Source organism: Ostrinia furnacalis, unplaced genomic scaffold (genome assembly GCF_004193835.3).
Source record: "Ostrinia furnacalis isolate ACB-3 unplaced genomic scaffold, ASM419383v2 OfSCF0526, whole genome shotgun sequence".
NCBI classification, from domain to species: Eukaryota; Metazoa; Arthropoda; class Insecta; order Lepidoptera; family Crambidae; genus Ostrinia; species Ostrinia furnacalis.
In genome coordinates, this window is record NW_021130765.1 from 198,369 (window position 1) to 211,697 (window position 13,329).

A 13,329-nucleotide genomic window follows, 5' to 3' on the forward strand; every position below is an offset into this window, starting at 1 on the left:
TTTCATTTTGAATTTAAAATCATTAAATAAATTTATTAGGACTGACCATTTTAAATTAGAAGATCTTAGAACAACTCTGAAATTAGTATCCAAAGACTGTTATATGGCTTCTCTCGATCTAAATAATGCATATTTCTTAATTTCGGTAGACAAACGGTACAGACAGTATTTAAGGTTCCAATGGGACGACAAACTCTTCGAATTCAATGTTCTTCCTTTTGGTTTAAGCACAGCCCCTTACGTTTTTACCAAACTGCTTAAACCTGTCATGTCTGTGCTGAGATCATTAGGTTATCTTTCAACCATTTATTTGGATGACGTATGTTGTATAGCACCGTCGTATCGAGAATGTATGATGAATATGGCACAAACAAGGGCCTTGTTTGAATATTTAGGCTTTCTAATTAATGAGGAAAAGAGTTGTTTTATTCCTTCCAATAGATGCACGTACTTAGGATTCATAATTGACTCCAGAAACTTTCAAGTCTGTTTACCTGATGCTAAAAGACATCACATCTTAACAGAATTAACAAAATTGAGTCGTCTTCAACGTTGCTCAATTCGACACTTTGCTCGTGTTGTTGGTCTTCTTACTGCCGCTTGCCCAGGTGTACAATATGGTTGGCTTTACACAAAGCAGATGGAAAGATGTAAATATCTTGCTCTCCTGCAGTCCGATGATGATTACGATGCTTATATGAATATACCTACATATTTACAAGATGATTTTAAATGGTGGATTGGTTCAATTAAAAATGCAATTAATCCAATTAGAGAAGATATTTACACCTTAGAGATTTTCTCTGATGCAAGTAAAACTGGGTGGGGGGTAGTATGCAATGGAAAGACCGCGAACGGACAATGGAGTGCGGAAGAATCAGACAAACACATTAACTTCCTTGAATTACTAGCTGCGTATTTTGGTCTGAAAATATTTGCGGCGAATTTAAACAACACTCAGATATTGTTACGCATTGATAACACGACTGCTATATCGTATATCAATCGTATGGGAGGAGTAAGATTCCCACACCTGAATAAATTAACAAGAGATATATGGAACTTTTGTGAAACAAGAAACATTTTTATATATGCTTCGTATATACGGTCAAAAGATAACGATATAGCAGACGCGGAATCACGTCGGTTACATCCTGACACGGAATGGGAATTGAGTGACTCTGCTTATAATCTCATTGTTTATAAATTTGGAAAGCCTGAGGTTGATCTTTTTGCAACAAGACTAAACACTAAGTGCCCTAGATACATTTCATGGCATCGAGACCCAGGAGCATATGCTATTAATGCTTTCACGGTTAGCTGGAATAATCTTAATTTTTACGCTTTCCCTCCAGTATCGGTTATAACAAAAGTTATAAGAAAGATTATGTCTGACAGGGCCGAAGGAATAGTAGTAGTTCCCTATTGGCCTACGCAGGCCTGGTTTCCACTATTTAATCGACTTCTAGTGACAAAACCCATCATACTTGAGCCAGTTGAAAAGACACTTACTTTTGTCTCCAGCAGTGTGATGGCGCAGCCTCAGCTCAGACTTATGGCCGGCGTATTATCCGGGAGGCGTTCTCCAGAAGAAGTGTACCATCAAGTTCTTTAGATATTATTTGTGCGTCCCTGTCCGATAGTTCTATATCACAATACACTGTCGCATTTAAACGTTGGATGCTTTTTTGTAATTCAAATAATTTAAATTGTTACGAAGCGTCAATTCCAAATATCATTTACTTTTTCACAAGTGTTTTCAATTCAGGCGCACAATATGGAACTCTGAACAGTTACCGTTCTGCTCTATCACTAATAATAGGTTCACGAGTGAGTACCGATGATCGGATCAACAGACTCTTCAAGGGTTTTTATAAACTTAGACCATCTTTACCCAAATACAATATCACCTGGGATACTTCTATTGTTCTTGATTATTTAACAAATCTGTATCCCAACCAAAACCTACCTTTAGAACAGTTAGCTAAGAAAACACTCACACTCATAGCTCTTATTACAGCACATAGGGTGCAAACATTTTCACTCATTAAAGTTCAAAATATTGTGCGCTGTACAGGCATGATTTCCATTAAAATACCCGATACTATAAAAACTTCGAGACCAGGCGCTTATCAGCCATGCCTTACCATTCCATTTTATGATGCGAAACCCGAAATCTGTCCAGCCAAGACACTATTAGATTACATAGAGATTACTAAATTATTGAGAGGAAATATTGATCGTCTATTTATTAGCTACCGGAAACCATACAAACCAGTATGTAGCCAAACCTTAAGTAAATGGATTAAAAATACTTTAAATGAAAGTGGAATTGACACTTCTATGTTTTCGGCCCACTCCACGCGGCACGCCAGCACGTCCGCGGCCAGCAGGCTAGGCGTCAGCATTGACACAATTAGGAGCACTGCTGGCTGGAGCGGGACGTCTAAAGTCTTTGGAAAATTTTATAACAGACAATTAGATAATCGTCAGAAGCATGATTTTGCCATATCTGTCTTAGTTAGAAGATATTAATGATTAAGTCAAAGGTTGTGATTATTTTTAAATAACCTATCATAATTATGAATTACGATAGAAAATATATGTATTATTATTTATTTTGTATTTTTGTGAAGACACAATAAATAATTTCATTGATTATTATATGATTATTTTATTCAAAAATAATATTTCTCAGACTCTCAAGGTCTACAATTATTCTTCTAATTTCGAGGAATGAAGCTCGATGTATAATTAATGATTAAACGAACTTACCTTAGTGACGTTCTATCATAATTATACGAGGGCTTCATCCGAAGAAATTAGAACCCTCCCACCACATACTTACCCAAGAATACGAAATATTATTTTGTCCATGGTGTTATAGTAACTACGACAACATCTGTAGATGTTGTCTTGTGTATCCTACCACTTTCAACTAAATGAAGTTTGAACGAGCTACCGTTATGACGACTGCTTGGGGATACCAGTTTAGGATTTTATTTTACCTTTGTTATTTTTTTATTACTTTAAACTATTGTGTATGATTAGCGAGTAGTTGCACGAAACTACAATTATTCTTCTAATTTCTTCGGATGAAGCCCTCGTATAATTATGATAGAACGTCACTAAGGTAAGTTCGTTTAATCATTAAAAAAGTGGTTTGAAAAATGTATAATATGTATCGAAGCTATTTTTTAAAATAATTTGTTTGAATTCATTACATATTTGCAGCAAGTTACAGATTTAATTACTGCTAAAAGTTACCATTGTGGTTACCGTGTCAATAACATTTGTAATAAATTGCATTGTAAAGTTCAATGTCCAAATTGACACACGCACGGACACGTGACACCGAACTGTAATGTTTTAGTTAGGTATTATGAATAAATGAGTTGGAACTAGAATCTTGTGTTGATCACTTGGTTTCCCTGCCCTACACAACACTTGGCTACACACACGCTCGAAGTACCCACATTGGTGACCCCGACGTGATTTTCAACCGACGTGATCTTCAACCGACGTGATCTTCTCCAGTGCATCATCAAGCAAGAAAATTGCCAACGATGCCAGAGATACCAACTCCACAAGGCGTTTACCAGTATCAACAACAACAACAAGGAACGCATCCCAACGCACCGAGTACGTCATCTGCACAACAAACTACTGCGTCCGAAGTTTCATCCATCAGTGTGACCGCGAGGATTCCTGATTTTTGGATCGAGATACCACGACTTTGGTTCGCACAGTTCGAGTCAATCATGGCACCTCAGAAGCAGGGCGACGAATGCAAGTTTAATCTTGTCATCTCAAAATTAGGACGAGACACAATTCAACAAGTCGGCGACCTGTTACTCAATCCACCGTCCGAGCAAAAGTACAACGTATTGAAACAAAGATTATTGTCTATTTATGAAGAGTCTGCCGAGCGTCAATTCCAAAAACTCATCAGTGAAATAGAATTGGGAGACCAGAAACCATCACAACTCCTCAGAAAGATGTCAGAATTAGCACGGAATGCGAATGTTGCCGAATCCACCCTGCATAGTTTGTGGCTACAACGACTACCAGGCTCAGTCAGGGCGGTCTTAACGGTCAGCCAGGATCAGAAACTGGATAATCTAGCCGCCATTGCCGATAAAATCATGGAAAACGTAAGATTGCATGAAGTGTCTGAAGTAGCAAGCTCAAGCTCTTCAANAGTCAGAACATAGAGGCAAAATCTCGTAACGCCCGAAACGCACACTTTTCGACTCATATTTTCGTTATCCTACATTCTAAGCTGTACAAACTTTATTATTAAGATAAAACAACTAAAAACGGACAGATTAAGGCACTAACATTATTAAAATACTATTTCAAAATACATGAAATTGTTGAATATGTGTGTACGAACGTGACACCCGAAACGATGGAATGACCCTAAAGTTATGATAGTACCATAGTACCTACCTACCTATACCATACTTTAAAGAGCAGGTTGCTTAGTGCATGATTATGAAGGAACTTTGTGAGTTTTTGTCATAGGTACAGAGAGTATACGTTATGGATTATGGAAGGAGTGGTAGGACACCTGAAACTAGGGGACACAACGCGACAGGCTTGATTGAACGTATTGTTATGAAACAATGAAATAAAAAATATTTCACATACGAGTACCTACAATGTCTGTGTACTGTAAAAATAGATGATTACATTTTAAATAAGGTAACTGCTATGAAGCCCTTTTAATAGAATAACCAATATCCATGATGTAATGACATTGTCAATATTGTCATGATCTAGGAACCGGTATTCATTTCCGACCAATCAACATCCAAATTAGCACAAAATCTTGCAAATACCCCTAATTTGTTAGCGAGTCACGTAACTTTTTAATTAATTTATAATTTGACCAACAGCAAGCTTCTAATGGACGACAAACATAATGCATTAGTGACGTGACGTCATAAAGTTTACAACACACCTGGGATTTCCTATTTTAGCCGCCTTACCCACCCTTGACAGATAGAATATAATTTAGATAGTCGCAAACATAGCGTCAATTTTCACTCGACATTGGCAGAAATAAACCTCCCAGAGAGGTTTGGTTGCCATTAAAAAAAAATAGCACTTAGCCTAAAACTTGGAGAATAATGTAATGTCGATTTAATTGTAGTTAGAATTAACCCTTTGACAGGAAAAGTTGTTTTTGTTGCATTTCTATTAAATTAGATAAATTTCAAATTTGATAGTCTACAAAATTTACTAAACATATTGTCAATCAAAAGACAATTTATTAACATTTAGCTATCTACGTCAGAATATTATATGCCTAGTACCTACCTAAACATTATAAATATCTTCGAAGTGATAGCTGTTCATGAACGTGTTTAGCCGATCCCAGTCTAGATAGAAAAAGCTATCAAAACAACAGTTGTTTTAGTTTGCTATTAGTTTTATTAAGCAATTCTCAGTCCACTGAACTCTCTCATTTAGAAGTTTACAGTTTTGATAATTTAGTGATCTCCTAATGAATGTATGGCGAAGAAAGTGTTATTTCCAGTGTTACTAGAATTCAAAAAAGTTTTTACGCTAAGGCACGCAAATAAACGCTCCTGTTGGCGGTTTGCCAAGGGAACCCAAACACTCGGCACACGTAATTTTAAGAGATAAACACGGTATAATCTATGTATGCGGGCTTGCAAGATGAGTTTCTTGACATTTAGATCGCCAAAGAGTTCCTTTACCTCATTAGCAAGTTATTAATTGATTTCGTCAACAAATTATGCGTGATTTCCCATCGGAAATGTTTCTGTAATAAGGCTGCAAGATGGCTGCGTAGGAAAGAAAGTATTTCAAAATAGCCTCTATGCAGTTTTCCAGTACCTATAAGCGAGAAATATTGATGACATCGGAATCTTCCAGGCATCACAGGATGTCGACTACCAACAAGGTGACCGAGTTTTAGGATTCATTCATCTGTTTTGCTCATAGCGAGAAGCTGGCATGAGCAAGGGCTACAAAAGTAGAGACAGACCTTGAAAATACGGAAGCACTTAAGATACGTCCTACCTGGGCCCGCAGCGCAGGTACGAATTTTCAAGGAATGATGGTATTTTAATTCAGTATTTGACGTATTCATATACGGAAAGGATGAGGTCATCAAGGAGTTTTGTATTCTGGTTTTCTACAAAATTCTAAATATTCCACTTCCTCTGCATTCATGTGTGATGATGTGTTAGCAGCAGCGTTTCGTAGGTATTAAACGCTATCAGCGCTAATTTGGACAACATTTAAATTATGTGCGTAAGATTATTTCTCCGTAGTTAGGTATAACGAGATAGATAAAAATGCCAAGAGCACGACCTCAGCAACAATTCCAGATAAAACTCTAGTAGAAATACTGCAGAATCGTAAAACTGTAGAACTCATAACAAGCATAGCGCACGTACGCGGAGACAATGCTCGCAAAAATGCAGAACCCACGTGACGCTGCAGCTTGGAGTCAGCAGATATCGAAAACATCCGTGATGTCATGTTTGTCTCGTCCGACATTGACTCAATACCGGTCATCACCTATTAGTTTTCGTGATGAAAAAACCCGCTGATTCATTTAAGAGGAAAACGGCTACACAGCACTTGCTGTGCCAACTGTGAATAATTTCGAATTAAATTCGGGTCTGAGACCCTTGGCCCTCCTGATTGGATTTCAGATAAATATGCAAATAAAAGAAAAATTAGCCGTGTGGTGACGGCAGAGTAGAATACATTTGTCACCAACCCCTACTCTTCCCGCGGGTGTCGTAAGAGGCGACTTAGGGACTACACATCAAACAGAGAATGGGCAGCAGCGCTCTCTGAAAAACATCAATCTTTTAAACTGCGATCTCCAACCCGCCTGCCAAGCGTGGAGATTATGGCAAAACCCTCCACTATAGTGGAGGAGGCTCATAGTCCAGCAGTGGACTGTAAAGGGCTGTTGATGTTGATGATGTTGATGATGATGAAAAGAAAAATATATGGACGGAGCAACTGAACAGAGCAATTCATGGGTTAATCATATCTGCGTAGAATTTCGGCAGCTTTAGAGAAATCACTTTTTAATAAGAGAATGATATTAGGCATGGACACGGTTTGTAGCGTGTTTTATAACCCTTCATTAAGCTGTATTGAACTTATTATTATGAACATGAATAAATAATAACTATTGATCTTTCGAGCTGGCCTTGTAACATTTTACAACAAATAAAAAACACACGGGCATGGACGCGTAGGTCTGTTCTATTGCAAAAATGCGGGCACATTGTTCGCTATAAGAAAATACCATTAAAATGAAATGTTTTCATGTGAGGTTTCTGCTTATTTACCATCTTAGTAAAGAAAATTCCACAATTTTGAAAAATAAACTGTAGATTTGATCAAATTAAACAATAGGAATTCTGCAATCAAACACTCATTTGAAAACTGGTGGATCCTGATTAAATTTAAAATTTCATACAACAGGTGTGTGAAAAATTGGTTGCTGTCAAGTTCACCGATTTGTTTAATTTAACAGCTAAATTAGTCTGAGCTTGTCGTTTAAGCATAAAGGTTTGAGTTTTAGAATAAGGAAGATCACATAACTTCATCTCTTTTACTTTGTATTGAAAGCATTGCCTGCGGCCACGTAGGGCGAGCAACTTCACTGCTCGGTGACCACGGAGCAACCGTCTACCGTAACAAAACCGAACCGGTTTCCTGCCGCCCTTTATATTTCAACTTACCGCGACCACCAGATTGAAGAAAAATAGCACATATTTCACAAAACTCGTTCCACATCCCATCGTGAATACACTGTGAACGTATCTGAGTCACACAAGAACTTCACAAGTTGACACACGAGGGTCTAAACACGACAACCGCGCACAACCTACCAGCTGTGTAAGCCAAAAGCGACTGAGTTCGGAGTAGTAAAATGAACGTTGAAGGGAGATCGCGTTGGCGACGCTCTCCCCGCGCTCCTCGTAGGTACTCATGAATCGTGACCCCTCATTCACCTGTTCGCCATCTCGCTTGCACTAATTGGTAAGTGTATATTCTTTGCGTGCCGTCTCGCTCTTGTGTTTTCATCTCTAGACGGGATTCTCGGGTTGTGTCGGGCGGGATGTTTTGGATTCGGATTTTTTTCTGAAGACGACTCATGGAAAACACGTTTGGTATTTAATATCGGTATGTACCTATGATACGTCTTGGGACAATACTAAGAATCATTTTGTGTGAAACTCCATAGTAGGTAGGTAGGTACCTATCATAAATTCATAATGATGACTAACCTACTCACTAACTTGAAAACGCAAATAGGTTACCTATACCTACTTACCTACTTACCTACTGAGATAAGTAAAATTTTAAGATGATTATGGAAACAATAAAACAACTTTTAATTATTTCTTTATTTTCATTAGTTATTACTTATTCCTGGTTAGGTAGGTACAAGCTTTATTGCAAAACTTTTAAAAGTTTGTCACTTTTATTCATGAAACAGCACAATAGACAGCACTAGCATAGTACCTACAGTAAATTGAATACTGGTGCTACCCTACCGGTAGCAAACTTAGCAAATAATTAAATAGGTAAGCTTAAATTATTAGTTTAAGTTTTAACATATTTTACCTATTTTTTAGTTACCATGAATGATTTTCACGGGTAGCCTACAAAATGTCCTACAACGCGTAGGTAAAGTTTTCACATTTTGTGTCGAATAGTCATGTGACGTAATCACGTAACGAAAAATTGGCATGTGAGTTTTGTCTGGTGAGGGCTCTGTAAATTGTTTTAAGAACCTGCCCCCCAATTATGTAGGCTTGTCGGCATTCACTTTCGTTGATGCAAAAAGCTGAGTGGACACCGTTGCCATAAAACAACCTGCGCAAACGCAGCAGAGAAAGTCGGCCCACGCACAACACTTTCCAATACACGCGCCCTATTGGGCGTGGCAATGACAATAGCAACAGCCTTACACTGTTTGATGGTCAAAGCTTTTACCTGAGCCCCGATTACGGTAACTTTTATAACGTCTACAATCCAGACGCGTTTCTGATTCTGCGATACGATTGGTCAAAACAGCTGACGTACGCTGTTGAACGACCAATCGAAACGCAGAATCGAGAAGCGTGTCTGGATTGTTGACGTTAAAAATTACCGTAATCGGGGCTCTGATATGGTAACATTATCTCGTTAACCCCTGGTGCACCGGTATTGCGAATGTGCAAGTGCAACTGATAGGGCTGTGACTGCTGTGAGATGCCAGAATAAGCTTTCAATTAGTTGTTGGGCTATCAGCTTCCAGAGTGTAATGTGAGTGTTTCTATGACAAATTATAGGCTTTGCTGCCTGTCTAACCCAGCTTGTGCTGTCTGCACTTGAATGGAACTCTATTACCTACTCATTTGTCAATGAAAATTATTTTGTCCCTGCATCACAGATCCCAATCTCGACAGATCGCACATTGTTTACAATTACAATCGAATAATTATAAATTTTGCAGTAGTTATACCTACGAGGCTAGAATATAAACTGTTTGAAACAATTAAGATGGGCTCCTTACGTAACTGTGCAATAATGGCGAAGGTCACCCGACATTATTATTTTGTGACTCATGGAAGGCTTGAAACAAGTTATTCTTTGAATAAATTACGTAGTTTATGTATTTGTACTACAGCAATAAGTTATTCTAATAATAAAGAATTCTATAACATTCTCGTTTAGGCAAGTGTAACTGAGATTGTATCAATAATGAACGTCCTGTTATTTTGAATACGAAATCTAAAAGTTCCATAGCGAATTAGTCAACAAAAGGTCAGCAGTTAGCGACTAACCAGCAGAGATATAAAATCAGTAGGTACCTACCAACCACAGATAATATAATACTAGTGTACCAACCTACCACAATAACAACACTTGTGTGTGATCGCATTTTTATTTTAGCTGCCCACACAGACAGATAATACTATTTTATCTGTGTATCATAAATAGAGTTTAGACATTCATAATGGAGCCCCATGACTTCCAAGAAGGTCTGTTGTAAACAAAGTCCAGTAGGTAACAGTAAGTTTCATTAACTTTAAATCTCGGGGGATTACCGACCACGAAGAAACTACTTAATATGCTGGGTTGCACCACACCATCATACCAACTGTGATCATACTTTAACTTTAACAAACGTCAAAAATCTGTCAAACTTTACACAAAAAGCACCGGATCGTTATAGTTAGGTACGGTCAAAGTTAAGTAAGTGGTGCAACTCAGCCCTAACAGGTAGGTACTCAAGTTAAAAAAGTACCACAAACATTAATTTAAAATGGACATGGAGCATGGACTACTGGACAAGAATAGCCGGAGGATTGTAATAAAACTGAAAAGTTATCCTTCCTTTTAACATTTGATTAACAAAAAATATAACCGACTCCAAAAAACCACCTATATACCTACATAAATATTAATTCGTCCTAATAAATAAGTAGGTTATTAGTAATTATTTTTCTACTTTTTAATGTTGGTTTTTTGGAGTCGGTTTTATTTTTTTTAATAAAATTTTGCTTATTTATTGCTTTTTAGTTAACTAATTATTACCTTGATGTTACCACTGAAGGTAGGCAGTACATTGAGACCATACTCTTCATGTCTAGTGTAAAATAATATTCCCTACAAAATACAGGTTACCATATAGGAAACCTAAAAAGACCTTAAACCGTCAGCCCACCTTAAAAACATGAAAGAATACAACTGTTGGTCTATTTGTACTTATAATTAGAGATGAAACGGATAGTTGTTTGGCCGGATACCGGATACCGGATATCCGGCCAGCTGCTAGGCCGGATAGCCGGATATCCGGCGGCCGGATAGTTGGTCCATTGTCTCGTTGCATGTCGTGACGAGTATAGGGCCGCACAGGTGCTTCGAACGCGATCAGTGGGTCTATTAGTAGAATAGACTAGTCACACTTTTGGAAAATCGAATCCGTCCGAATAGAATGTCAGATTTTGCCACTTGTCTAGGGGGCAGATCAATTCAATTTCGGCTGCAATCGTGAATGAAAATGAAAATGAAAAAGTGTGTGATTGAATAGCGAAAATTCAACTATACTGGTCATCACAAAAATCGGCCCACCTACGTTTATTACGTTTTACAGGAAAACTCGTTTCTACTGACACAGTCATGGTGCCCCAACAATATTGGTGTTAATTGAAAGCCCAATAAATATCCTTAAAGAAAAACACATTTAATTTCTTAATAAACGATTAACATAAACGCGATATACAATAAATGTGACTTGAAAAAAGACCTCACTTTGGGCTCACCTCTGGGATCAATTAGACCAATTTTTATGGTTATAAAACCAAATAATGATCTCACGTGTCCTCTTTAACATATGGATAGCGATTAATCCCAACTTAACAGTTTTATAGCCATAAAAGTCGGCTCAAGCGTAACTACCTATTTTTTGAAGAAGTGACTCTGGATTCTTCTACAGACACATTTTTGGGGTAAAACCCTTTCCTTTAATGAAATGAAGTTTAGAACTAGGCTTTAATATTGGTGGGAAGTGGGGATGCATACGTTTGAAAGTGCTTGTCGCGGGAGGGTCGATCTTTGTGATGGCCAGTGTAGTTGCATTGTGTCATCAGACCATCAGTGAAAAAAAAAATGGCCTATTTAATTTGGCAATATTTCGACATTAACAGATATTTACTATTTATCTATGTATTCGTCATTAGAGTGAATAGCCCAGAAAAATAAATTAGTTTTGAAAGGCCTTAATATGGCTTTTTTGTAACTTTTTGGACTTTAAATAAAAGCCTTCATTATTGTAAGCCATTTTATTGATATTTACCTCAAAGATTAATGTATTTCATTTTATTAATAGGAAATTGTCGTTTTTTTTTAATATCCGGTATCCGGCCGGATAGTGAGTTACTATCCGGTATCCGGCCGGATAGTAAATTAGGGCCGGATATCCGGCCTACCGGATAGTTGCCGGATATCCGTTTCATCTCTACTTATAATATTTAAAGAATTATCCTCTAACTCCTAAGCATTAAGGAGTTTTACCTTCTATCATCAGCTCATCAATATGAGATGATGATTTCCAGGAGCAAATATATGAATAACTTAAGAAAAAGTTTGAAAAACGATATACGTGCCTATAAAATTTGAGGGTTGCTCTCGATTTCCCTAGGATCCCATCATCAGATCCTGACTTGGTGACAATGGGACCACCTCAGAAGTGTACCCTATCGAACAAAAAAAGAATTTTGAAAATCGGTTCATAATTGGCGGAGTTATCGCGTAACAAACATAAAAAAAAAAAAAAACATACGGGTCGAATTGAGAACCTCCTCCTTTTTTTGAAGTCGGTTGAAAAGCAGTGTCGATTGGCATAGTGGCGGGTAATTGCGAAGACCTTACTTCCGACGCCGGCTAGCAGGGTTGCCAGCTGCTGTGCCTCACTCTATTATGTTTCGCTCTATGATTATTTTGTGTTATCTTATATCAACCCATGTCCCCGATTTGGAACTAGACCCCTGACTGAACTTAACCTCTTGCTTGACTAGCAGGGGTAGTCAAGCAAGAGGTTAAGTTCAGTCAGAGGTCTTGTCCAGTCAAGTCCAGAAGAGTGGTATCTACTGTTTACATATAATATTTCAATAACAAGCTAAAATAATGTTATTCCAACCAACCATTATAAAATTAGGCAGTATCAAATCTATGAAATTTTTCGTTCCACCCCAGAAAAAGACCATTGTTCAAGGGAAGGCGCAGTGTACAAGCCTTAGCACCTGTCTAGGTGGCTATCAAGGCTGTCTAGCCTAAAAGGTTCCCGAAATGCGAGGAGCATATAAACTTTGTCAGGCAATATCTGATCGTATGCAAAAGTTGCCACTTGCCAACCCTGCGGCAAGGTTAAGCCGCTCGAAGAAATCAGCAACATTGACCAATACGCTAAAATGTTGGCAACAACGTTGTTGTGCACAAAACTTGCGTAAAACGACGCAACGTAATGTTAGTTTTCCCTTGCTGTTATTACTTTATTGCCTAATTAAATGAACTATTAGTTAAGTTGATATGAACCTGTTAACGTTAATGAATATTTAATTGCTTACCTGCTACCAGAAACTCTGGTTGGTTAGTGAAATTCGGAACTAGTTAAATAAATTTTTTTTTTTTTGTTGTCCGTCGATCCATATTTTCTACATCATTTTCAATATAAAATCTTGCAAAAGTTGTTCTATTCTCGAGATAAAATTATATAAGCAGATTGAAGATTTGGCATTATTGGAATTTAAGGTTAAAAATAAAACGTAACGT

The 13,329-nt window shown here is 37.6% G+C and overlaps 1 protein-coding gene across 1 annotated transcript; it reads left to right on the forward strand.

The window, feature by feature from the left end:
• The first annotated feature begins 3,566 nt into the window (after positions 1-3,566).
• Positions 3,567-4,214, forward strand: LOC114366082 (uncharacterized). The gene has a single exon (XM_028322864.1). The coding sequence runs from the start codon at positions 3,567-3,569 to the stop codon at positions 4,212-4,214; it is 648 nt and encodes a 215-aa protein (XP_028178665.1).
• Positions 4,215-13,329: the final 9,115 nt, after the last annotated feature.